General features: G+C 37.8%; 1 protein-coding gene across 1 annotated transcript; it reads right to left on the bottom strand.

Moving 5' to 3' along the window:
• Positions 1-463: 463 nt before the first annotated feature.
• Positions 464-27,553, bottom strand: LOC148312770 (uncharacterized). The gene is made up of 20 exons (XM_088274311.1): positions 27,421-27,553; positions 26,923-27,008; positions 22,442-22,621; positions 21,941-22,190; positions 20,304-20,499; positions 19,349-19,444; positions 18,176-18,321; positions 17,414-17,540; positions 16,584-16,724; positions 15,526-15,690; positions 14,196-14,659; positions 11,327-12,215; positions 10,145-10,343; positions 8,978-9,092; positions 7,556-7,689; positions 6,644-6,773; positions 4,595-4,745; positions 3,607-3,780; positions 2,697-2,799; positions 464-873 (listed from the first exon to the last, which is right to left on the bottom strand). The coding sequence occupies exons 1-20, from the start codon at positions 27,519-27,521 to the stop codon at positions 794-796; spliced, it is 3,927 nt and encodes a 1,308-aa protein (XP_088130437.1). The 5' UTR covers positions 27,522-27,553; the 3' UTR covers positions 464-793.
• Between the last annotated feature and the right edge of the window lie 359 nt (positions 27,554-27,912).

Here is a 27,912-nt window from a genome sequence, read left to right on the forward strand (position 1 = left end):
AAATAAATAGCTAAGTATATAAAATATAGCATAATGACTGCTATATAATAATTTTTTGTAAAAAACGTACGCTTCGGCACTAATTGGTACACAGATCAGCCCGATAACAATGTGTTAAAATAGATATATAAATATATTATACATATATATATATATATATATATATATATATATATATATATATATATATATATATATATATATATATATATATGTATATATATATATATACATATATATATATATATATATATATATATATATATATATATATATATATATATATATATATATATATATATATATATATATTTATATAAATATATATTTATTTATATGTATATATATTTATATATTTTTTTTAAAGGAATAACCCGCAAAACCTCTATTACAGGCTTGCCTGCAGGTAGGATAGTAAGGATAGGGAAGGTAAATATGAACAATACATCACAAACACCCAGACCAATCGAAAATAAATCTTTCTCGAATTTATTTTGCACTTGGCGAGAAACGAACCCGCGACGCCAGTTTCGCGGTCGAGCGTCTACCCAACTACGCCACGGCGCCTGTAAATGTGACTTGTTATTCATTTGCGTTTCAGTTTTATATTTGACTATCTTACAAATTAATTTATCGTACAATCAGGGCCCAACGACCCGACAAACCTCAATAATAACCTCAAAGTAACTATGACAGCAAAATTACAGCTAGCTAGTAATATTTTTTTATCTTTATAAATTTAGAATGTCGCTTATATTTATATTTTCTTTGTTTGTAAATAGTTGGTCAGTGTCTAGCACATCATCTTGTGGATCTTCAATATCTTCCCGAGTCGCTGTTTCGCCGTCTTCATGCCTTTTTTGAATTTCACAACTGAAAACGACAACGAAAATATTACTATAACAATAGGGACAATTGAGATACATCAATACGATATCTCTTTTTTACTTACTTACTTATAACCCTTATCCGCACCCAATGGTGCATAGGGCACTGCATCGAATTGACGCAGTGTTTTATTGATCATTACTTACATGAAGGCAAGGTGATCACTCTTGCGCTTCTGAACCGGTCCAGGGTAATATTAAATAAATATTGCAGTGTAAGAATCACTAATATTTATTTTCACCCCCCTGGGAATCGAACCCGGGACCTCCGGCACGGCAGCTAAACACGCTGACCATTAAGGCGGACTCTTTTACCGTACACTATTTATATATGAACGATACATTTAGAAAACAAACTAATCAACCATCACGCTGCTTTCCGCAGGGGTAGGCAGAGAGCATAGAATGCCATTTATTTCCACCATTATCTTTTCCCCAATTCATTCACAGTGAAGCGCCCTTGAGGTACTATTTTACGAAAAAGGCGCTATATAAATCATCCAAATTATACCCTTTACTATGACTAAATTATATTGTATACCCACACACAGGCCATGCCTTTGTGGGATCTTTTTTGTATTCATTTTTATATTTTATTAATATTTTTTTGTATTTGAATTTATGTTATGTAATGCAAAAGAATTTAAAATAAAGAAAAATATATATATATATATATATATATATATATATATATATATATATATATTACTAAAGGGTGATTTTTTAGTAGCTTTCGTTTTTTTTTAAAAAAAAACAAAATTCAGAGAAATGCATGAAATCTTTATTTGAATCGATAGTACGGTCCATATAATTGAATGTTTGAAGATTATTTCATTCAAATGTTGACCGCGGCTGCGCCTCAAATGGTCCATCCGCTTAGTCCAATTTTGGCATACACTTTTCAACATTTCAGCCGGTATCTCACGAATAAATGCTTCAATGTTGTCTTCCAATGCGTCAATCTAAGCGGGCTTGTTAGTAAAGACATGAGCCTTAACATAGCCCCACAAAAAAAAATCTAAAGGCGTTAAATCGCACGATCTAATTGCCAAATGGCCAATTGACCGGTCCCAAACATGAAATAAACTGTTCACCGAACTCGCCTCTCAATTGGTTCATTGTTTCGCGTGCTGTGTGGCATGTGGCACCGTCTTGTTGAAACCACATGTCATGCAAGTCAAGTTCTTCCATTTTAGGCAAAAAAAAGTTGGATATCATTTCACGGTAGCGCTCACCAATCACAGTTACATTGCGATTCGCATCATCTTTGAAGAAGTACGGTTCAATGATGCCACCAGCCCACAATCCGCACCAAACAGTAACTTTTTCTGGATGCATTGGTAGCTCTGTATGTCGGTATATCCAACAACGTAATTTGGTGCGAAATTTAGTCACAACAGCCCGAATAGCCGCTTCAGTGGGTCGATTAAACTCCCAGAGATACCGGCTGAAATGTTGGAAAGTGTATGCCAAAATTGGAATAAGCGGATGGACCATTTGAGGCGCAGCCGCGGTCAACATTTAAATGAAATAATCTTCAAACATTAAATTATATGGACCGTACTATCGATTCAAATAAAGATTTCATGCATTTCTCTGAATTTTATGTTTTTTTTTTAAAAAAAACCGATAGCTACTAAAAAATCACCCTTTATTATTATTATTTCGACTCTGGTACAATTTGACAAAAGCGTGGCCTTCGATACACTGATTACGAAGCCATATGACAAAACTCGGAATAATTGGTGTAAACAAACTGCTGAAAATGAAATGAAATAGGGTGAATTCGATGGGGGTCAGTGCGTTTACCTTTAGGGGTGGTGGGAGAGGGGATGATGTGCTGTACAGGAACGGGCCGCAGCGGCTTTAGGGGTCTTTTCTTCCGGTACGGCTTTTTCAAACTCGTCAGTGCCTGACAAACAAAATCACAATATTCATTAATTTTTGTATCATTCATAGGGCGCTTGTCCACTACCCGGAATTTCGTGTAATTCCGTGTAATTTTACCGTCCGGCACGTCAGTTAGCGTTTAAAAATGACGATTGGCTTGGATTGGCTTGTGCTTTTGTCCATCTTTCTTCGGATCGGAGCTCTTGATCGGCGTGTGAACACGTTGCGCGTAAATTCGATCACGCTAAACTGTCGAAGTCGCTTTCATTTTTCAAAACCGGACTGCCAGATGGTAAAATTCCGGGTCGTGGACAAGCGCCCTTAGCGTGTTAACTTGACCAATATGTGTAACGCGAGAATAACAAGGGTCTCTACCCTATATGTATGTATAATTAGTTAAAAGACACATTTAAAAAAAATATATACGTTCAAAAGCTTTTTCAGTTCTAGTGAGATTTTTTAACTTTTTATTTTTAAATATCTAATAGGGTCCGATTATGAATTTTCTTTGATAATAAAAAATACGTAAAAAATTTAAGGCATATATTCAGAAATACAATTTCTTTGTTTCTTCGTCACATAAATAAATTAAAAATAATAATGCAATGTTTTTTTTTTTCAAGAATTTGGTTGGCGTAAATTCGATCACGCTAAACTGTCGTGGTCGCTTTCATTTTTCAAAGCCGGACTGCCGGACGGTCAAATTCCGAGCAGTGGACAATCGTGCAAAGGGTGAAAAATCCAGTAAATTACAATAAATCCATCTTTGTAGCACCAAGGCTTTGGATTTTGACCGCAACTGCATAGGCACAACATATAGGCGACTCACCGCCGGCTCTCTGAGGGGGGTGGAGGTCGCCGCGGGCGGGAGGGGCGCGGCGGGCAGCGCGGGGCTGGCGGGGAAGCGGGGCGCGGGGGGCGCGGGGGCCGCGGCGGGGGGCGCGGGGGGCTCCTTGGGGGCGGGCAGGGACAGCGCCGCGGGCGGCAGCTGGGCTGGGGCCATCTAGATCAAAATAATCAGAACACAAATTAAAATGGTGTATCGGTTTTACGCTGTTAATTTTTTTTCTTCTTGCTTATGAACTAACTTTCCATTCCTCGCCATAACACATCATTCTTCAGTAATTCCTTCTCTGTCCAAGCGGCCAGACTATGGAATGAATTACCTCTCCTTGTAAACAAATGCACCTTCTCTAATAACTTTTAAGAAACGTCTGAGACATTACTATTTATCATTAGAATCCTAACTGTCCATCAAACCTCCTCCCTTCGTTTTTCTGTCGACCTCCTTCCTTAAACTCCTTTTTTCCTTTGCCATCCTTATTATCATCTTTTGTAATTTATGTTTTTTTATGTTAAATTGTAATTTTTTTTTTTTAATATTCAAGTACCTACCCTCTGATTGCAAACAGCTATATATGAAATCAAACGTTTTGATCAATATCACTAGTCTGTTTTTGGTTGGAAATTAGCCCGCCAATGTACTTATTTATTTTCTGTACATGAAGTTTAAATAAATAAACTAAGTTGCAAAATTTATAGAAAATGTGAAACAAAATTGTCTCCCGATTTTACTGTGAATTTACTTTTAAACACTTTCAATATCCCCGTCACTGGCCATATATATCAGCCAATGGCAGTGCAATTTGGGAAGGCAATGCAGACCAATGTCTATATTTGGCCTGAAGATGGAATGATTATTGAATGAAGTAGTGTTTTCTTAAAAGGTATTACACAAAGTGAACGATGAATGATAAGGAGAGTGTTAGATAATGCATTGAACTACCCTGTTTACATTGAATCACCAAAGTCCATACCTGAGCATTTTCATCCTGTTGCACCCCCCGAAGTCTGGCAGCCCGGAGGGCCGCCTGCACCGCCTCCCTGCGGGACCCCCGGCGGGCCGGCCTGTTCAGGCGAGGCAACAAGCGGCCGACCCTGCCTCTAGGGGACCATGATTCATCCTCTCTGTGGAGAAAGGCAATTTACAAATACTAATTGCATGTTTGTTATTTGGATGAAGAAACCCGGTGCATTATCAACTAACAATAAAAACTTTAAAAACATTCTTCTAACTCTTGTATAAAATGACCACAAAACCAAACTTCGAAAATTTCTTGAATGCTTGTTTTACAAATATAATATATGTTACAAGTACTTGCGCACTCGGGAATCACATATCGCTCACTCCTTTCAACAACGTCATATATCAAAAATTGACAATTTTCAGTTGTGTATGTGTTCGGAATGCCCAGAAAATGTAACATATCCCAGCAAAAGCGGCATATTATTAATTTAATATTTACCCGCTACTGGGCAGAAAGTGTTGTTTTCCATTTTGAAGAAAAGGTATTGTTCAATTATTTTTTTTTAAATATACTAAATATTTTTCAGATGGAGAAAAAACATTCAGGTTTTACCTAAAAAGATCTGTTGCACAGTAAAAAGTTCAATAAGTGGCTTGATATTTATTTTTAATACATTTTATTATATTTTTAAACTTTAAAAACGATCTCCTGATAAATCAAGTTTTTTGATATATGACTTTGTTGAAAGGAGTGAGCGATATGTTACATTAACATGAACCTATGAATCACATGTGACAGCTACAATTAAGCTTAAAGTATGAAACATATCGTAGTCATACAGGAGAAAGTGACCAAGTGCGTTTTTTTACAAAAGCGTGATTATTGACTATTTGATTTCTTACTAGCTAATATTGCCCTGAAAAAAATCCCAAAGCGATTTTAAACTTAAAAGTATAATATATTGACTTGTTAACCCTTCCCTTACGATGCTAAAAAACTTCAGCGTGCACCGGTGATATGTAATATGTACACCATATGAAAATGTTGTTTAAAAACGGGAAAAATGTGAATATTCCTAAATGTTGCCTTCATTGACCATAGTTGATGTTGAAATGTAACAATTTTGTAATGTTGGCTCTGATAATTACCTGAAAACGAGAAAAAAAGACATTGTATGTGGCTGTTATCTGTAACGGGCATAGTGACACGCGACCATCGCGCAAGACGATCTGCACACTACTGGATTGGCGGAGTAAACACGTTACAACATGAGATATACATGAATACTTACAAAGCACGCCACACGCACACATACAAAAATGTTTGAGTATCGGTGATTTTATTTCCGATTTTTTCACAAATTATTTATTTCCATCGCTGCAAATGAATAACTTTATATAACAATACTTTCCTGTAATACATGATTATATTACGAAGGAATACAAAAATTCTAAGCCCGTATCTATTATATTTTATATTGATATTCTATTTTATTTATTGTTTCGCCATTAACTTTGTGGTAAGACATGTTACAATAATTAAAGAAAACACTTTGTTTTTTACCACATGAGTTTTATTAGAATACATGTTTCAGAAGTTAAACTTCCATCATTCAGGTCTGTATAATAACTGTTATTATACAGACCTGAATGATGGAAGTTTAACTTCTGAAACATGTAGTCTAATAAAACTCAAGTGGTAAAAAACGAAGTGTTTTCTTTAATCATTATTGATATTCTTATTTGAAAAGTCGAGTTGTAGTAAATACATTTCACCGAGAGGGGAAGGTTACTGCATTGATGTTTATTTTGTTGCTAAGAATTCTTCTCCTGAACATTTTACATTTTGTTAGTTGGTCACTTTCTCCTGTACGACTATGATACATGATACATGGGTGAAAAAACTGTAAATCATGTATGATAAGTTTAAACCATGAACCAAATGTGATACATGTGTAAAAAACTACAAATCACATATGATTTTTTTTCAAATAGACCCTCATTAGATGCATTGTTGCCGAGTCACTAGTATTTGTATTTTGCATTGAAGTGCCGTTACCTGTCGCTCCTGTCCAAGTTGGGAGTAGAATGGGGAGTCTTCTTCTTGTGGGAGCGGTTGAGGGGCGTCTTCCGGGACGACGGAGGCAGCCCATCTTCTTCGTCGGAAGACATGTCCAAAGACGGGTAGACTGTTGAGAAAATTTAACATTATTATTGTTAAATCAAACACTGTTTTTTTTTTTGTCTACTATGCTGTAGAATAAAATAACAACTATGTAATTTTTTCCACATAAATTTTATTTCACCAGCAACCAGGTTTCGCCGTAACCGACATCACCAGACTGGTATGGGACTAGACAAAATTCTATTTTATATACACAACAAGGTAGGGGTTGAAAACATCATTCGGTCACATCTTACTTGATTACGTAGACAATTTACTATTTGTATAATTTTAAGACTGGTCATCAGACTGGTCTGATGATGTCGGTTACGACAAAACTCGGTTGCTGGTCAAATTGGTAGGTTGAAATTTTAAGAATACAAGTTTTAGATGTAAATAAATGTATTTATTAAAAAAAAATACAAAGTTGAACAGAACCCAAAGATCTTCAGACCTCTTCTGCTGTATCCATCACACAAGCCTTCGATAGTCTGTTCCACACGTTGAAATATTGTCGTCGAATGTAACAAATTGAGAAAATTAAAAAGAATGTAAAAAAAAACAGACAAATTATATCAAATATGTAGCAAATTCAAACGAATGCGGTAAAAAGTTGGATAGAAACGATCGATGCGATCTATTTTTGTATGAAATTAATTTGGGGTAGAAGAAATAAACGACACATCCGGGGAACGATAGATAGAGGTTTCACTGTGTAGGCAAAAAGGTGAATTAAAACGTTCTCAGCAAAATACTTTGGTTGGATAGATCCTGTATTTTGGCGAAAGTTGAGGGTGGGGGACTGACCATATTCGTCGTCCTTGTGCACCGCTCTGATGGGGGGCGCTTCGGTGGCGGGGACGGACTTCCTGGAGGCTTCGGCTCTTGCCAGGCCGTAGCTCTGACCGATGGAGAGCATCCCGGCAACCGCATCTCGCTCCCTGCAAGCAAAAATTAATCACCTTCAATATATATACTTAATAAAAGTACATACACACTATTTCCCGGAAAATCATTGCTAACGCACGAGTAGTCCACTTGCAAACCACGTTATACTAAGAAATTTACTTTTTTAGAAAATGACTCCAATTGGTAGAAAATTTAAAATATTGACGTCCATATTTAATTTAAAAAAAAACTAACTAACCATCACGCCGCTTCCCCATAGGGGTAGGCAGAGAGAATCGAACGCCACACCACTCTGTCTTTGCAAACATTCTTTGCCTCTTCTACATTGATGCATCTCCTCATACATACCCGACGATTATTACGACTCCTGACCCGGCCGCTTTCAAGTATTTGACATACCTGATTGTGCCAAGTTTTCCTCGATATTTAACTATTAACTTAAGATATTTAACTTAATCTGCCAAAACTCGTTAAGTTAGGAATAAAATTAAATAGAAAAATCAATACTCTTGCAAAACTTGCTATGCCGATAGACAATTCACTTTCTAAAATCTCTCAAAAAAACTCAAATCGGTAGATTTAATACTCTACCGATTGCCACCATTGGCTACAAAACTGAATTTTTTAACATACTGTAGTTTTCATTGTTGTCAGGCGGTTTTGTTCATCAATCCCGGCCCTAATTATACTCAGACAGTCTGCCACCCGACCCTCAGTATAATTATTACTAATCACAAGTAGCCGCAACACTCAATTCCCATCTGTACAATTTTTGCAGGCGTCTCTCGCGCTCTACCAAAAGTAAGAAAATAGAATGCTTATAAGCATCTGCCGCTCTCTGCCAACAGTATTTAAAAGACGCATTTAAGTGTTTCTCGCAGACAATATGCAGACAATCTCGCAGACAAACTTAACCAAGCTACCACAAGGGAGATTGAAGCATTCAAAATGTGGTGCTACAGAAGAATATTCAAAATATTGTGGATCAAGAAAGTTCCAAACCAAGATGTTTTTAGACATATGGGGAAAGAGGCAGATACTAGTTATATACACCATAAAGCAAAGAAAGCTAGAGAACTTTGGGCAATTTAAAAGTGGAGAGAAATACATAGTAATACATGATATATTACGAGGCAAAGTGGAAGGTAAACACATAGGATGAAGGCGTATATCCTGGCTTGGCAACATGAGAGATTGGTTCCACTGTAGGACTGAGGCGCTGTTTAGAGCGGCTGCAGACAGAGTATTGCCATGACGATTGCCAACCTTCAGTGTGGAGTGGCACCATGAGAAGAAGAAGAATATTTGAAATAGTCTTACTGGTTGTCTGATGATCCGGTGAAAACTGATGCCTGGAGCAGGGATTCGATTCCATTCTTCGGCGCTGAGAAGTTACTCGGAGCCACCTGCCTTTCTTCTTGCCTGTACACGTGTGCTATAAATAAAAAAACAAAATATAATTAATATTTGAACCACTAATAACAGCATTGCTGTATGCACAGCAGACAGTACTAATAGCACGACCGTATGCACAGTGGACAGTACTAATAGAATGACAACATTTTGAGTGTGTCTAAATACTTGTTCACAAAATCTGGATTATCTCTAATATATCTATGATGGTCGTCAGCCCCGTAAATGCCCAGACTTCCATATTCTTCTTCATCTTTGATGAGATGTTAAATAAAATGACTGTGCACAGTGGATAGTACTAATAGCACGGATCTATGCACAGGGGACAGTACTAACAGCATGGTTCTATGCACTGTTGACAGTAATAACATGATGGCTCTATGTACAATGGATGGTACTAACAGCACAGCACTATGCACAGTGGACAGTAATAACGGCACGGCCCTTTGCTCAGTGAACAGTAATGACAGCACGGCCATTTGTACTAACAGCACAGCCCTATGCACAGTGGACAGTAATAACGGCACGGCCCTTTGCTCAGTGGACAGTAATGACAGCACTGCCATTTGCTCAGTGGACAGTACTGACAGTACAGCCCTAAGCTTAGACAGTACTTACACCATGGCCTTAAGCATGAAGGACAGTATAAACAGAACGGCCCTAGGCAGAGCACTAACAGCGTGACCATAAGCATAGTGGATAGTACTAACAGCATGGGACTATCCACAGTGGACAGTACTAACAGCACAGTCCTATGCACAGGAGACAGTACTAATAGCAGGAGATTATGCACAATCGACAGTAATTATAACATGGCCCTATCCACACTGGACAGTACTAACAGCACAGTCCTATGCACAGGGGACAGTACTAATAGCGCGACATTATGCGCAATCGACAGTAATTATAACACGACCTTATCCACAATGGACAGTACTAAGAGCACAGTCGACAGAACTAACAGCACGACCCTATGCATAGTGGATAGTACTAACAGCGCAACCCTAAGCACAGTGGACAGTACTGACAGCGTGGCATTATGCATAATGGACAGTACTTGTAGCCCGGCCCTACCTGGTATTGTGATTTTGATCCCCTTATCCTTGGTCTTCTTCTTGGCCTTGGAGTGGGAGGGCGGCGTGGAGGCCGTCTCGTCGATGTAGAGCGCCTCCGAGTCGTCGAGGTCCTCGTAGTCGTATATGGACTGGCGGGGGTCTGTCCTGCGGCGCGTGGGGCGGTCCGTTCTCCGGGGGGTGACGGCGGCAGAGGCACTCTGGAACAGCACCACACACTCAACTTACAATAGGGCATATTTATTGTAATTGCAGACAGTTGGTAGAATTCCATATTGAATTGTTGGGTAATATATCCAAAATTAAACAAGGTTTATTGGATTGAATTCTACGTTTATTTATATACATTTAAAAATAAAACCCTTATCCGCACCCCAATGGTGCATAGGGCACTGCTTCATATAAACGCAGTCTTATCTTGATCGTTTTACACATTAAGGAAAGGTGATCAGCCCTCCGCTTCAGGTGCCAGTCCAGGGTAATATTTAATAAACAAATACAGTGAAAAAATCACTTATATTCATTTGACCCGCCCTGGGAATCGAACCCGGGACGTTTATTTATGTATATGTTAATACGTGACGCGTTTCGTCCTATTAAGACATTTTCAAACACTCAAATTAAGAAATTATCAAACACACATTTTCAAAGAGTGTTTGAAAATGTCTTAATAGGACGAAACGCGTCACGTATTAACATATACATAAATAAACGTAGAATTCAATCCAATAAACCTTGTTTGATTTTGGATATACATATTAACCAACATTACAATAGGGCATTACAACTCGGAAGGAAAAATGGATTTAACCGGTTCGCTGCCACGAGCACTCTAACGCGCTCTTCAATTCTGTGCTCGCCATGCCGGCCATAGAAAATGAGCCGCTTCCGCCTCCGTAGTGCAATGGGGAGGGGTCAAATAAATATTTCACTCTAATATTTATTCAATATTATCCTGGTACCTGAAGCAGAAGGCAGATCACCTGCCCATCGTGTGTTAGCGATCAAGATAACGCTGTGTTAATATGATGCCGAGCCCTATGCAAGATTGGGGTGCGGATAAGGGTTTGAAGAAGATAAGATAGAAATTTAGAAGTGGACATAACCGAGAATTGCTAAGGAAACATGCCAAGTTTTCCTCGGTTATCCTTTGCTTCTATTGATGAAATACAACACGACTTACGTATGCAGGAGGCGGTGCAGACGGAGACTCCGCAACTTGGTGATGCGCCGAGCTGACTGTATCGTATCGCATCGTACCCAAAATGTTTTCGCAAATGTTCGTTATCACTCCCTCTCTCATGAGGTTTTTCTTGTCCAAGAGTTGATCTGATTTAAACAAATATCCCTTGGAATCGTACATCTGATCCGAGAGCACATAGCCTATGCGCTCTTGGACGATCCCGCCTTTAGGGTCATCCTGGATCAACCGATATCCGTCTGTCCCGGTCAAAACCGTGGAATCGTCGCTGAAGGAAGACGCGCCATCTTGGGCCCTGATGGCCTGGGAATAAGGGTCAGAATTGTTCGCAAAGTTGAGATTCATCGGGAATCCGGGCTTGACTTCTTCGATCTTTGGTTGCTCGATGAATCCGGAAGGCTTGGCCTGCCCGAGGTATTCGTTTATCGATTTGGTCGGAGAATAATCCGGTAACATCCCGTTATTCTTGCGATCGACCACGTACTCCGGATCGTAGTTATCGGTTTGAACTTGTTGTACGTGTTGGATCTCGTCGTTTGCGTACATCCCGGGCCCGTACAGCATCCCATTCCCGTCGTACGGGATGGTAGCGTTCACATACGAAGCCACGTTGGAGTGCGAGGTGCCCGGCATGGTCAGATTCTCGTTGGTGAACAGGATCTGCTCGTCCGTGGTGTCGTTGATGTTGTTCTTGACCTGGCTCTTGGAGATTGTCCACTGGTTGGACTGTTTCTGGTGACGCTGCACGCTGGAGGAGTTTCCGATGAGGTGGGATTTGAGGATGGAGTGCTCGGTGGTGGCATAGTCGGGTGGCGGGCCGTGGTTGGGAAGGCTTTGCTGGGAATTCTCTATAGAAGCGCCTGGTGGAGATCTGAACAAAAAAAAGATAAATCAATTATGTATTTCAAATTTGACAAAAGATAATTTACAAAAAATTCACTTCAGTGACAGTTTTTTGTGCCAACTTATCATGCCTTTTTAAAGGCATGATTTGTTGTAATAGCAAGTGTTTTTGCCAAGACATTTTCACTCAAGAATTACATGAAATCATAGTAACTTTAATCATTAACAGTTAATAAGTTTTACTGGGAGAATAGTTTCCCACCATACCTATATGGAGACATATCGCTCACTCCTTTCAAGAACGTCACAAATCAAAATACTTGATTTTTCAGGAGAACGTTTTTAAAGTTTGAAAATATAATACAATGTATTAAAAATAAATATCAAGCCACTTACTGAAATTTTTACTATGCAACATATCTTTTTAGGTACAACCTGAAGGTTTTTTCTCCATTTGAAAAATATTTAGTTTATTTAAAAAAATAATTAAACAATACCTTTTCTTCAAAATGCAAAAACAACACTTTCTGACCTGTAGCGGGTAAATATTAAGTTAAAAATATGCCTCTTTTTCTGGGATATAGTACATTTTTTGGGCATTCCGAAAATATGCACAACTGAAAATTGACGTTTTTTGATTTATGACGTTCTTGAAAGGAGTGAGCGATATGTGTCTAAATAAAAATACTTACGATGCCTAAAAAATTCAGGCAAATTGAACGATATTTTTTTTTTTCTATTTAAAAATAGTTACTAGACTTTGGTTACTTAAAGAGTTAAGAGTAAAGCCACTCACATTTAGGAATAGGCTCTGCTGTATTTAAAAAAAATTGTTTACCATTCTACAATGAAAGACCTATTGGGGTCCATGATTATACACAGATGTGACTCGGGATGCTTACAACTCCTTAAATAAGTACCTAACAAAAAAATTACTCAACTTACCCCAGTGAAATTATCAAGACAGCCCCGCCTCGTTAATTACAGCTTGTCAATTTAGAGTAGAAAATATTATAAGTGGAACTACGAAATTTGTAGACTAGCAACACCAATATTTAATTGTCAAAAGTATCAAACACATTTTGTTTAGCGTCGGCGTACGAGTTTTCATGTGATATTGATATTTAAATTGGCTTTATGTATTTTAAAAAATTCACTAATTATAAAAACTATTATCAACATGAATAAAACAATAAAAAGTGGCACTAGGGAGGTAATTTTTAACGTTTTTCAACGTTGTTTGGAAGAATGTAAAGCCGAAAATATCTCAATGGATATAACGGACGTTTATAGGCAAACTTCCAAGATGTTTTGAAGTTTTTGCTATTTATTTTTAATTCTGTAATACTTTGAAATGATATATAGACAATGTTGCTTGAAAACACTTGAAAATTACTTTTTATTTGAGATTATGTTTACATGCTGTTTTGACAGTTCTCTTTAAGCATAATGACACTGTAAATGCAGAACACTGTAAACGATATATAAAAAAAATATCTTTAAAACACGAGGAATGTCACCGTCTACATGAAACCACCTTATATTATATTTAAAGTTACATGTTATTATTTTTTTCTACGAACTCGTGTTAAAAAACATTAACAATTCTATCTTTACTGTATGTTTCGATAATAACAATATTTTACTATTAAGTTATGTTTGTATGTTATTTATTGTATTTCATTTAATTTTGAGATCAGTGGGTACCTATCTATATTGCAATGAAAAAATATTTTTGTGTAGTTAATATTTTACAAAATTGTAGGATACACAGCTTTACATTTCCAGCATGTGTTCTATTTTAGTATTGCCATTTAAACAACAGTGGCGCCCTCCCTTGTTTTCTACTCTTTATTGACAGACTGTACCTAAAAATTACTCAACTTACCCCAGTTTAATCTTCGAGATAGCCCTGCTCTTTTCATTACCTAAAAAGTTACTCAACTTACCCCGGTTTAATCTACGAGACAGCCCCACCCGTTCATTGCCTAAAAATTACTCAACTTACCCCAGTTTAATCTTCAAGACGGCCCCGCCCCGCTCATTACTCGTCAGCTCCGTGTAGGGATTCTTCTTGTGAGCGTCCTCCGCATTCTCACCGGGAACCCGGTAGTCAGTCTCTCCCCTATAGTCGTTCTCTCCGCCAAACGAGTCCTGCGAGTCGTACCCCTGGCTGTAGGAAGCCATGCCGCTCCTGCAGGCCAGCGTGGCGATGTTGTTCAGCTCCGCGTCCTCCGAGTCCTGGCTGGAGTTGGAGAAGATGTGGTTGGAGTCCGGCACGTGCATGATGGGCTTGGGCAGCGTCAGCTTGAGGGACTTCTTCGGCATGGGCGGCAGGGCCGTGTGCTGGCTGTACAGCGTCCGGGGGTTGATCGGATCGTAGTTGAGCGGCATTTCGGGGGGGTGCTTGGAGTTGGAGACCGACGCGAAGTGGCGGTCTTGCTGCGGTGAAATTTTTAGCTGCTTGGGTTCCTAAACACAAAAATTATTTCATCAATTGATTTGGCAGTCAGTTCTCTATTTTTTTCAAGATCTATTAAAGCCTCCGCCCTATTGTCTATGTGCCTATTGCTTTCAAATGAATGTCTGCATTCGTTTGAAAATGCCATAACTAGGCGAAACAATTCGCTCACTATTTTCAACAACGTCAAAAATATCAAAAATTGTCAAATTTCAGTTGTGCATGTTTTCGGAATGCCCAGAAAATACACTATATTTTTTTATATTTATATTACATGTGGCATATTTTTGACTTTATATTTACCTGCTACAGGGATGAAAATGTTGTTTTTGCATTTTGAAGAAAAGATATTGTTTAATTATTTTTTTAATTATACTAAATATTTTTCGAATGGAGGAAAATCTCAGGTTTTACCTAAAAAGATCTGTTGCACAGTAAAAAGTTCAATAAGTGGCTTGATATTTATTTTTAATACATTATGTTGTATTCTTAAACTTTAAAAACGTTCTCCTGAAAAATCAAGTTTTTTTTATTTATGACGCTCTTGAAAGGAGTGAGCGAATTGTCACAATATTAATTTTTATGTATTTTTTAACAATAAAATACAACTTACTAGAGTCAAAATACATTAAAAGTCATTTAAAGTCATTTAATACATAAATTAAGGAGTTCTACTAATTAAACACCAAATCAATAAATAACGTGCCTGTCTCTTTTTCAGGACATACACTGCAACAGCATGCAATAATGCTCATCTCAGCCTTGTAGTCTTTACTAATTTCACCATTCATACATCCAACACATTTCGTCTTACCATACTGAGAGATCACATTCAGTCTATTTTCATCTGACCTGAATAAATCACGCAGCCACGTACCGGTTTGGGCTTCTTCTTCTTCCTTTTGGCTACCGGTGTCTGCACGACCACCGGCTGCGCCACGGGAAGCAGTTTCTCCAGCCTCCGGAGCTCCTTGCCCAACTCGCGGACCAGCTGCCCGCTGTTGATGCTGTCCGGAATGTTGTCCTTCTTGCTCTGGTCGTACTGAGAAGAAAATATATGCGTGAGATTCTCCCGAATTACTACTGAAACCTCTTCTTCTAATCCTAATCAGCTGTCCAAACTCAAAACACAGTATGGGACATTTTTTTTGTAGTACGTTTTTTTTGCATTTTTGGACTAAGTAGATTCTACTTAGTGCAAAAATGCAAAAAAAGTACTACAAAAAAACGCACGCCACTGGTGACAGGCTACGGATGATGTCAGTAAAAAGGCTCGCCATTTGTTTCTTCTTCTTCTTCAAACCCTTATCCGCACCCCAACGGTGCATAGGGCACTGCATCATATAGAAGCAGTGTTATCGAGATCATTAAATACACGAAGGAAAGGTTGTCAGCCTTGCGCTTCAGGTAACCAGTCCAGGGTCAAATTAAATAAATATTAGACAGAAAAATCACTAATATTTATATTGACCATCTTGGGAATCGAACTCGGGACTTCCAGCATGGTAGCCTAGCGCGCTAACCACTACACTATGGAGGCGAAACTTCTCAAGTTCTAGAAACTTCTTAGGTTCCTCTTTTGCATAGGGTATTGCATCAGATTGATGCGGTGTCGACATGATGATCAATTACATTTAGACCGTATGGGCGCTTGTGCACTACATGGAATTTTACTGTCCGGCAGTCCAGTTAGCATGATAAAACGGATGATCGTCTTGGATTGGCTTGTGGTTTTGGCCGTCTTTCTTCGGATCGGTGCGCTTGTTCGGTGCGTGATCACGGTGCGCGTAAATTCCATAAACGCTAAACTGTCATAGTCGCTTTTATTTAAAAACAATGGACTGCCGGACGGTAAAATTCCGTGTAGTGCACAAGGGCCCTATGTGTCTCCATGCGGGCATTATCTGATCGCTTAAAAAAAAAACATATACTCACAGATTTGCAAGCATTCCATTCTTTGAGCGCGGCAGCCAGGATTCGAACTCCGCGCACCAGGTACGGAGGCAAGTCCACTCCGGTTTTCTTCTGGACATCCACAAGGTCCGCCCCGCCTTCGTTCAGGATGAAGTCCTTATCCTGGACATCCACACATACATTAACATTAGCAATGACCTTATTGATTACAATAATGTGCCCTTAGTAAACAATAATTTTAATATTCTCAATATTATTAATATTTATAGCATTTACTTTGTGGTAAGTCATTTTGACTTATTTATTTTATTGCAAAAATGTTAATAATATTAGTATATAAACACTCACCGAGATTTTCATGTCTACCAGTTTTGAGACGTACCCGCCTCTTCGTCAGGACAATCAGTGATTGTCAAAGACTAATAATTTTAATTTACAAAATTTACTAAGGGAAGTCATAATGATTTTTATGATTTCTGTATTTTTTTTATGAATGATTGATTTTTATCATGTGGTGTTTTTTAAACGTACAGTGGAACCTCTCATAGCGAGTAATTTGCGTAGTGATAAAAAAAATTAAAGTTACTCCCTTTACGAGCGACAGTTTGCATAACGAGTTACACAGAAAGGGCAAGTCGTTTTTTCACGACATTAACTTGTGAGCTGGGGACTTTTGAGCCAGTCAAATGAATTCTTTTTTCGCTTAGCGAGTGAAACGAATTAAGCTTGTTATGAGAGGTTCCACCGTATTTTATGTGTTTCTGATCCTAGTTTTTCTAATTTTCGAGAAGTCATACATATGTTAGTACTTCCAGAGACATGGTATTATTTGGACATTGCGCTACACTAACCTGTTGCTCCTCGTTGATTCTCCTGAGCTGCTGCAGCAAATACGCTCCGGCATACCAGTGGATAGTCTCAAAGCCGGGAAAGCGAAATATGGAAGGGGTGTCAATTTGTTTTTCTATCTCGTTAACCCTGGTGAGAAAAATAATAACACGCATTTAATGCTAACTATAGAATGACTAAGAAAATATATGTGGTGAATGCGGGCAAGAGAACAGAACGAGGACGGCCGAAAAAGACTTGGTTAGGTCAGATCAGAATTTATTTAGAATCTAAATTTTAGATTATTTTCCTTGGGACGTTGAAAGTTAAAGAGGGGGTAGGAGCTGTTCCTTATTTTTATAGTGTTTGAAAATGATGCGGAATGCATCGAAATACGTGTCATAATATTTTTTTTTATTTGTTTGGGCATATTTAATAGGCAGAATATTTTTTTAAAAATAATAAAAATATTGGATTTTAAGAATTAGTGGCGTTTACCAAGTAAAACTTTTAAAAATGGATAGATTTTACCACAAAGTGACTGCCGAATCAATTAATGAAAAGACAGTATCAACTCAAGACACCATAAGAAACCGAAAGTTGGTTTTAAAAAATTGGCTGCTTTCAGTTATGATTCTGGATTATCCTCAAATTAGAAGGCAAACGGAGGCGCATAATCTTTCAGCAACGCTGCAACCTTAGCCTTCCATCAGAGTGTGACCAGAGGGTTGGTCCTGGCGCCGTCTAGGCCGTCAGATTACGCGGTACAAGCCTGTAGTACTCACTGAAGCTGCAGTTCGATGTTCAGACTGTGGAGGAAGTTGCCCCCAAAGACCAGAGAATCCTCGGGAGTCCAGACAGCGTGGATCCATCCCGTCGGAATAAACAGGGTCTGACCTCGTTTCAAGATGCACATTGAACATGATTCCACCTGAGACAAAAAAAAACATAAAATATAAACACATTGTTGTCGGCCGGTTTTTTCATCTCCTCACATATCGCTCACTACTTTCAACAACGTCACATTTCAAAAAGCTTGATTTTTCAGAAGATCGTTTTTAAAGTTTGAGAATATAATAAAATGTATTAAAAATTAATTTTAAGCCACTTATTGAACTTTTTACTGTGCAACAGATCTTTTTAGGTACAACTTGAATGTTTTTTCTCCATTTGAAAAATAATCTGTATTTTTAAAAAAATAATTAAACAATACCTTTTCTTCAAAAAGCAAAAACAACACTTTCTGCCCTGTAGCGGGTAAATATTAAGTTTAAAAATATCCCGCTTTTGCTGGGATATAGTACATATTCTGGGCATTCCGAAAACATGCACAGCTGAAAATTTACAATTTTTGATATATGACGTTGTTGAAAGGAGTGAGCGATATACCTGGCAATTATTTATACTCCTGACCTGAACACGTGCAATCATTTGAAATCCTCGATCATGCCCAAATTCCTTTGGATTTCCCCAAATATTTGAAATACTTGATCATGCCAAGTTTTCCCCAAATAATAAGTTAAATATTTATTTCCAATATTTTTTCACTGTTTCTTATATTATATATTTTTAAAGAAAATATTTCCTAGAATTTAAAATAAGAAACAGCAAAATAAACATAATTTTTTAAACAACTAGAAGGTTTGAGTTACACATATTTTGAGAATTTACTTCAACTACTAGTTGTAGTTTAATTTTATAAAGTTTTATAAAATGTGCCGCAAAGTATCTGCGATAAACATTCGAGACATTTACAGTTAAATTATAGAAATATTAATTTATTGTTATTATTTATATTATTGTTATCAACCTAAGCTGATGTGTCTACATATCGAACACTATATACATATCATCTACAATTCACATTCTTCAAAAAAGTATCCGAAAAGCTAGATGCAAGGTCTCGATATCTTTGCCTATAGAAGATATTGCTTGAAAAGATGATTTGAAATTCTCACCAGGTCTGCAAAGAAGACTTCGCTTTGATTGGGCGAAGTTGACCACTGCTGATACAAGGCCAGATTTGTCACGGTTGGTGGAATAAAGTAAAAAATCTGGAAAAAAATATTACATTATTAATATAATTACAGTGGTCACCAGCGTTTTTGAGAAAGGGACGGGATTGATTGTTTTTTAAACCTGGGGGCTTGATGATATTATGAATCTGACCATTACACCAAACTGATTTAAATGGCACTAGAAGGTACTGCGTAGAAGGTTAAAATACACTCCCGTCCTTAAGCATCAATTGACCCAATGGGTAGAAATACCTTTCCCGCCCACAAAGAGTTAGAATGAATGATGAATGATAAGTTCGAATGTGCCGACTCACGGGGTGTCGCTTAACTCCAGCCTGAGGCTCACTACATCGGTCACTCCTTTCAACAATGTCATATATCAAAAAACTTGGTTTTTCAAGAGATCGTTTTAAAAATTATATATAAAAATAAAATAAAATGTATTCAAAATAAATATCAAGCCGCTTATTGTACTTTTTACTGTGCAACAGATCTTTTTAGGTAAAACCTGAATGACTTTCCTCCATTTGAAAAACATTTAAAAATAATTAAACAATACCTTTTCTTCAAAATGCAAAAAACAACACTTTCTGCCCTGTAGCGGGTATATATTAAGTTAAAAATATGCCGCTTTTGCTAGAATATAGTACATTTTCTGGGCATTCCAAAAACATGCACGACTGGAAATTGACTATTTTTGATATATGACGTTGTTGAAAGGAGTGAGCGATGTGACAATATGTCGCTGAACTCCAGGCTACACGGAGGCGGACATGTGACAATATAACTTGGAGTTTTAAAATTTAAGTAATGTGGTTGTTAATCATGGGTAGAATGGTGAATATTACACATGAGTAAACATTGTAAAATTATGGTTTTCTTTAGGTTATGATACCTTCTGGCCGTGCAGCACGTGGTACCAGACGGTGGTGCCCCCAAAGTCCACGTGGAAGTCGGTGTAGGAGCCGAGCGGGGACATGATGCAGTAGCGCTGCACCAGCGGCGAGGGGGGCGGGGCCTCCGGGGGCCACACCACGCGCACCCAGTCCAGCTGGCGGGCCATCAGCGGCGGCCACACCACGCTGCTCATCCTGCAACACGGTACAAAGTTAGTCTTCAGTGAAAACTGGCCATTAGAATGAACGCTTCTCGCCGATAAAAGTAAAGACCTGCAGACCGCTGGCAAAGGGATTCTGATTGTGTACATATCGTAGTCATACAGGAGAAAGTGACCAAGTGCATTGTTTTATAAAAACGTGATCATTGACTACTTGATATCTTACTAGCTTAATATTGGTCTGAAAAAATCTCAAAGTATTTTAAACTTGGAAGCATAATATATTGACTTGTTTAAAATGACTGACTGCATTGGTGTTTATTTTCTTGGCAAGCAAAAGTGAGTTAAATGGCCCTCCTGAACATGTTACGTTTTGGTAGTTGGTCACTTTCTCCTGTACGACTACAATATAGTTGTACATATAGACCTTAACAAAGAGATTGATACATAATATTCATATCATTTTTTTTTAAGGAATAATCTGCAAAGTCTCTATTATTTATTTATTTATTTATTTCTTGTATGGCTAACGCCTTTAACATAATACATATATACAGTATCTAATATAAAAATTCACTAACAGAAAAACAAAAAGTCTTAAACATAAAATAATAAAAAAATAACAAATAGTAAGCACTGGTAAACCCACGTCTCCTTCAGACACTATCAGCGAGCAGCGAGAGACAGTGAAACACAACGTTTAAATTTATCCATTATAACATGGAGAAGAAATGCTGAGAAAGTACAGACTTCAAGGTGGATAACAATATATTAAATAAATCTATATTTTCAAAAGCATTGGCTAACATATGAAACCGCGGAGAGAACATGGCATAGTTTGCATTATGTAAAGATACTGCGAATATAGATTTTTGCTTAGTACCTCTAAGACGCACGCTTAGCTTAATTTTTAAATTTTTTATTAGAGGTTTGTCTGTAGTTACGATAGGGATGGTAAATGTGAAAAATACATCACAAGTACCCAGACCAGTTGAAATTAAATCTTTCTTGAATTTATTTTGCACTTGGCGGGAATCGAGCCCGCGATGCCAGTTTTGAAGTCGAGCGTCTACCTAGCTACGCCACGGCGCCAGCCTGTCGCACGGAATAATTTCTTCTTTCCTGACTTTGATATTAGGCTGGCGTATAAGATTAAAATAGACTTCCTGTCCTTAAGCATCAATTGACCGAATGAGTAGAAATACCATACCCGTCCAAAAAGTGTTTAAATGAAAGATGAATGATTTTTTCTTTAGATGGAAATTGCATTTATTATTTACCTTGCTTATTATGTACAAGGTATATAGATCATTTAGTGGATTTTTGTTTCTTCAAGCTAATTAAATATGTTTTTATTTGAATCTGTGTTGGGAACAGGAAGGATAATCTAGTGTGGGCCAATCAGGAACTTCTCAGCATTGGCTTATTGAATTGAATTTGAATGATGAATGATAAGTTTGAATGTGCCGACTCACGGGGTGTCGCTGAACTCCAGGCTGAGCACGTTGAGCACCTTCTCGCCGCGCTCCTCGGGCGGCGACGTGAAGTAGTCCACGAAGTCGCCCAGCGCCATCTTGAAGTTGGTCTGCCGCGTCACGTCGATGACGTCGATCTCCTTGCCGATGCCGCAGTGCCGCGCCACCGTCCTGACGCTGAACGCGTTTGCAGGCGGCACGCGCAGGTCCAGCCCGGCCGAGTTCTCAAACTGCAGGGGGTTGTTGAACCCTGGAACGCACGCAAACACTATCGTCAGTCAAAGTGTTAACCACTTGATGCTTTTGAAGGAGCAGTGTTCGCGGACAGCATATGTGCCGTATCACTGTTAGCGTGTTTCCACTTGTTTGTGTTACTTAAGGTAAACAACCCAACTGAGCGAGCCAGTTGCCACTTGACGCTTTTTATTAGGTTTTTTTTCCATAAATTTTCCATTTTTTTTCCATAAAAATTTCACAATCACGTACGTCACTGACGCATACCTTTATCTTTCAAATACAGCTCCGTGAAGAGCTGCCCGTTCAGAACCATCACGTGGCGTTCTGAGCTGAATCTCCGCTGTTGCAGGGACGCCACAAAGGCCCGACTGCCGGCCTGCATCGGCTTGCGGTCCGCATTCAGCTCGTACCGGTCCTGTCGGTGGTCGTTTGTGGGAACCCTGTCTGCAATCACAGGAAACAATACAGTGCGGAAATCGCTCGAAACTTGGAGTTGGAGACATTTTGTCAACTTACATATGAGCCCGTCAGCTCAAAAGTGGCCTAACTCTCAATTTTTCTACGGAGTAATTACAGAGTATTTAAAACGTGTTAAATTTTACGCCAATAATATTTTATTAACACTCTCCTTATCATTCATCGTTCACTTTGTGTAATACCACTTTAATAAACACTTATTCGTTACTACCGGTTTCGGAATAATTATTCCATCATCAGGTAATTAAAATAAAATTATTATGGTTAGACATTTGTACAAAAATGAAATAATTATTCCGAAACCGGTGGTCAAGAATAAGTGTTTTTAAAAGTGGTATTACACAAAGTGAATGAGAAATAATAAGGAGAGTGTTATATTACCATACCACAAAGTTAACAATGCTTTTAATATACAAAATATAATATTTTATTATAATAATAATAAACCCTTATCCGCACCCCAATGGTGCATAGGGCACTGCTTCATATGAACGCAGTGTTATCTTGATCGTTTACACATGAAGGAAAGGTGATCAGCCCTCCGCTTCAGGTACCAGTCCAGGGTAATATTGAATAAATATTACAGTGAAAAAATAACTTTTATTTATTTGACCCCCCCTGGGAATCGAACCCGGGACCTCCAGAACGGTAGCCGAGCGTGCTGACCATTACACTACGGAGGCGGACATATTTTATTATTCATGGGGATAATTTTTCTAGCTATGACACCAAAGATGAGTATTGAATTATGAATTTGAGTAGTGTGGTTGTCAATAATGGGTAGAATTGGTTAATGTTACACGTGTGTAAAGTGATCACTTAAACCAGCCCATGATGGTCGTCAGCCCCGTAAATGCCCAGGGCTTTCATATTTTTCTTCATCTTTGATGAGATGTCAAAAAATTAAATAAAAAAAATGTATATTCTCAAAAATATGCTTTTGTTCAAGGCGGTTCAATGCGTTAATACAAAAATAACAGCAAGTACACGGCTGTCGAAATTCAAAACACAGTAAGGGACATTTTTTTTACATTTTTGGTCTAAGTAGATTCTATTCTCAATATTATTAATATTTAAAGCATTTACTTTGTGGTTAGTCATTTTTACTTATTTATTTTTTTACAAAAATGTTAATAAAATTAGTATATAACCACTCACCGAGATTTTTACGTCTACCGGTTTCGAGACGTACCCGTCTCTTCGTCAGGACAATCACTAACACAGCATGCAAACAATACTACCCTTCACCACCATAGCACCATTTACACACTCGAAACTACACAAAATGTCTAACACATGCGATTTTTGGTCGACCCGAAGACCAACATGCACTATAGTTTTCAATACAGACATGCGTTACGAGCCGAGGTTAAACGTACATTTAACCTGTACGTTTAACCTCGGCTCATAACGCATGTCTGTTTTGAAAACTATAGTGCATGTTGGTCTTCGGGTCGACCAAAAATCGCATGTGTTAGACATTTTGTGTAGTTTCGAGTGTGTAAATGGTGCTATGGTGGTGAAGGGTAGTATTGTTTGCATGCTGTGTTAGTGATTGTCCTGACGAAGAGACGGGTACGTCTCGAAACCGGTAGACGTAAAAATCTCGGTGAGTGGTTATATACTAATTTTATTAACATTTTTGTAAAAAAATAAATAAGTAAGTAGATTCTACTTAGTCCAAAAATGCAAAAAAACGTACTAGAAAAAAAATGTCCCTTACTGTGTTTTAAGTTTGGACAGCCGTACATTTTGAGATAAATTCAAGGACAAAGATGGATTTGTTTTTATTTTCAAAGAATAAAAACGCAAACAATCAATTGTATTGTTATTGACAAAAACAATTTAGTATCGGATTACGTTTAAAGTGGCCATTGTTTCTTAAAGCGTAGCATATTTTTTATTATAGAATAAAAAACAGCAATGTGGTTTTTTACACGTGAATTTTATTTGACCAGCAACCGGGTTTCGTCGTAACCAGACTGGTATTTTTGTTATCCCAGGTTGGATGTACTAACTAACTAAATAACCATCATGGCGCATTAACCATTTCCGCAGGGGTAGGCAGAGAGAATAGAACGCCATACCACCCTGTCTTTGCAAACATTATTCGCTTCTTCCACATTCATGCATCTCCTCTTACAATATCTTTTGATGTAAGATCTTGCTCCGCATGTTTTTTTTTTGTTTTTCAGTATACTTTGGGATCTTTTGGATGCTAAAAAATCCTTGTATGTGTCGGGTTGTGGTCCCGTGGTTAGTGTAGCGGACTCTTTTGTCAGAGTTTCTGGGTTCGAATCCACTCTGATAATGAGCCGCTTAGGCTCACACAGTATGAAATTTAAGTATTTTTGTAAATAATAAAAACACAACGGAGTCCTGGATTCAACCCTTATGTATGGAAGAGAAGCATGGAGTCAACAAAAGAAGGATTAAAGTAGACTGAATGCTGTCGAAATGCAATCTCTCAGTGCGGTAAAATCGTGTATGATAGATATTCACATGGTGCTATGAGGAAAGAATGAAAGGCTGAGATAAGTGTTATCGATAAAATTAAGAAAGGTGTGTTGAGATGGACATGAGTAACAAATGAATATGGAAAGAATGGTAAAACAAATTTATGAGGCAAATAAAGTTGGAAATAGGAGCAGAGGAAGAGAGAGAAAAACTTGGCACAATCAGGTATGTCAAATACTCGAAAGCGGTCAGTTTAGGATTCGAAATAATCGGCGGGTATGTATGAGGAGATGCATGAACTTACAAGAGGCGAAGAATGTTTGCAAAGACAGAGTGGTGTGGCGTTCTATTCTCGTGACGGTTAGTTAGTTAGTCAAATTTACTTTATTTCATTTACCCTACTATCACGGGTAAGTTATGTGTGCTACTGCTTACAAGTCCCGCAAGTCAAAATTAATAAAAAATAATGAAATTGAAATTAAAAGACACTAATACACACTAATACCGACAATAATGTATGGAAGCGAAACATGGAACTGGCGAATGTGTGGAATCATCATTCTATGACAGAATTAAAAACGACGATATAAGAAAGGAATGTAAGGCTGAACGAGGAATAATTGAAAAGATTAGGAAGAGTTCTTCGCGGTGGTATGGACATGTGGAGCGAATGGATAACGAGAGAAGAACTAAGAAAATATATGTGGCGAATGTGAGAGGGAAAACAGAACGTGGACGACCGAAAAAGACTTGGCACGATCAGATCAATCAGAACCTAAAATCTGGCGGTGTCAAAAGTCTGCATAATCGGAGGGCATGTATGACTAGATGTATGGATGTGAAGGAGTCGAGGAGTGTATGTCAGGACAGAAGAGTGTGGCGTTCCATCCTCTCTGCCTACCCCTGCGGGGAAACAGCGTGATAGTAGTAGTAGTAGTTGTAGTTAATACATTGTTCCGCACAGTATGTGCCGCGGCACACTGGTATACCGTCGTGATTAGTTGGTGTGCCGCGGAAAAAAGTCTAGTTTTGTGAAGATATTAAAAATAAACTTTGTTTTCATATTATATGTTTTCGCATTATATTTTGATAATAAATCAATATAAAATAAACTTTGTTTTTTTTCTTTGGTGTACCACTGAAATTTCTTAATTTGGCAGGTGTACATTTAACTGAAAAAGTTTGCAGAACACTGCTTTAACATATTATTTATGGTGTGCACATATGTATGCGTTTTAGAAACCTTATGTTGCGGCAGTGTGCACATTTTTGTGCATTAAGGCTACCTTTAACTACATTTACAAAAAAAAACATGTAAGTAAAAAACATCTATAATTTTTTGTCATGTTTGCTTTGCTGTATAGCAGATAGGTGTCACTACAAGACAAAAATACTATAAATTCTTTTCTGTCATTATTTTTTTTGATGGGATCTAATGTCGCACGCGTCAAATTACATTTCTTTAACAAACTTCACCATAATCAATGTGTAATATTGCTTCATTCGCGATTGTTTTTTTTCTACTACATATAGACTGCTTTGCTCGATATGTTGGTATAAATTTTGTCGGATCTTATTTAAAAACTTGAAAAATCAATTGTCAAATTGCGCAATTTGTTTATTTCATGAGGCCCAGCGTGAAACCTACTCAATTTGATGTTAGTACAAAACAAAACAATACTGTAATTTGACGTCGTCGTAAAGCAGTTATCAGAGGTCAAAACAATAACAAATCCGTTTTTATTTGTAAGTAATGAATAATCAATTGAATTAATAAGTAATTAAGCATTGTTATGAGGATTTATACTTACATATAGAGGGTCCGTAAGTTGGAACACATTTTGGACAGTGGTATTTGTCAATGTCTTCAGATTGATAAACTTTTACGTTAACACAGCTGAAAAATACATTAATATTAAAATGTGAGGTTCATATTTGTTGACTATTAGCAATTATAGAGACAAAACCGTGGTAAACATTCGAAATTCATTGTTATCGCGGTATCCCACTGACGTTTAGACCAAACAGTCCTTAGCAACGAGGAGGTAAACAATCAACAATCGCGCGTCTAAAAGAGACGAAATTCCTATAAAAGGCGGAAAATGAGTGCACATAGGGAAAATTACATATTTCCTCTATCCTCACACCCTATCGGTTTTATTATTACTCACTATTTAATTTAGAAACAAGACAAAACGTGAGACGACTGTCGGAGGAGGGGCTGCAATCTACAATCGCGCGCCGCTAATATAATATGACGAATGTCCGAGTTTTTTTTAGCTCAGAATCTCCCTAATCTATTTGTTTACCTGCCATGGAACCATTCACGGCAGCAATCACATTCAATCATGAACTGTCCGACATTATAAGGTTGCCCGCAAAGACAGTATGTCTCCGCCGAGGACGCCATTTTGGCGAAACCATAGATAAAGCTACAGTCTTGTAGATGTGGATTTGTGCAATTTGCTATTTCCATGGATAGTGTTGGGAAAATTTGCAACTAAAAATGTTTGAAAGTATCTACCCACTCAATTGATTTATTTTATGGCTTATCTATATTTACTTCGCAAAGCTAATTGCAGACCATTCCGTTTATCAACGATTTCCGTTGGTAGCAAAACCAGATCAATATGAGTATAAAAAAATACAGAAAGTTTACTTGTATTTTGTTGGTAAATGTCAACGCGTAAATGCAATATTCCCCTCAACAAAAGTTTTGGGACTGTCGGCTTGCAAAAGATGGCGGGCCATTTGTATCGATCGTTTCTCTATATATATGTCTTCCGAATGAAAAAAAATTA

This window comes from Brachycentrus maculatus, unplaced genomic scaffold (assembly GCF_059751285.1).
Source record: "Brachycentrus maculatus isolate JH-2025_06_01 unplaced genomic scaffold, ASM5975128v1 h1tg000033l, whole genome shotgun sequence".
Lineage (NCBI taxonomy): Eukaryota > Metazoa > Arthropoda > Insecta > Trichoptera > Brachycentridae > Brachycentrus > Brachycentrus maculatus.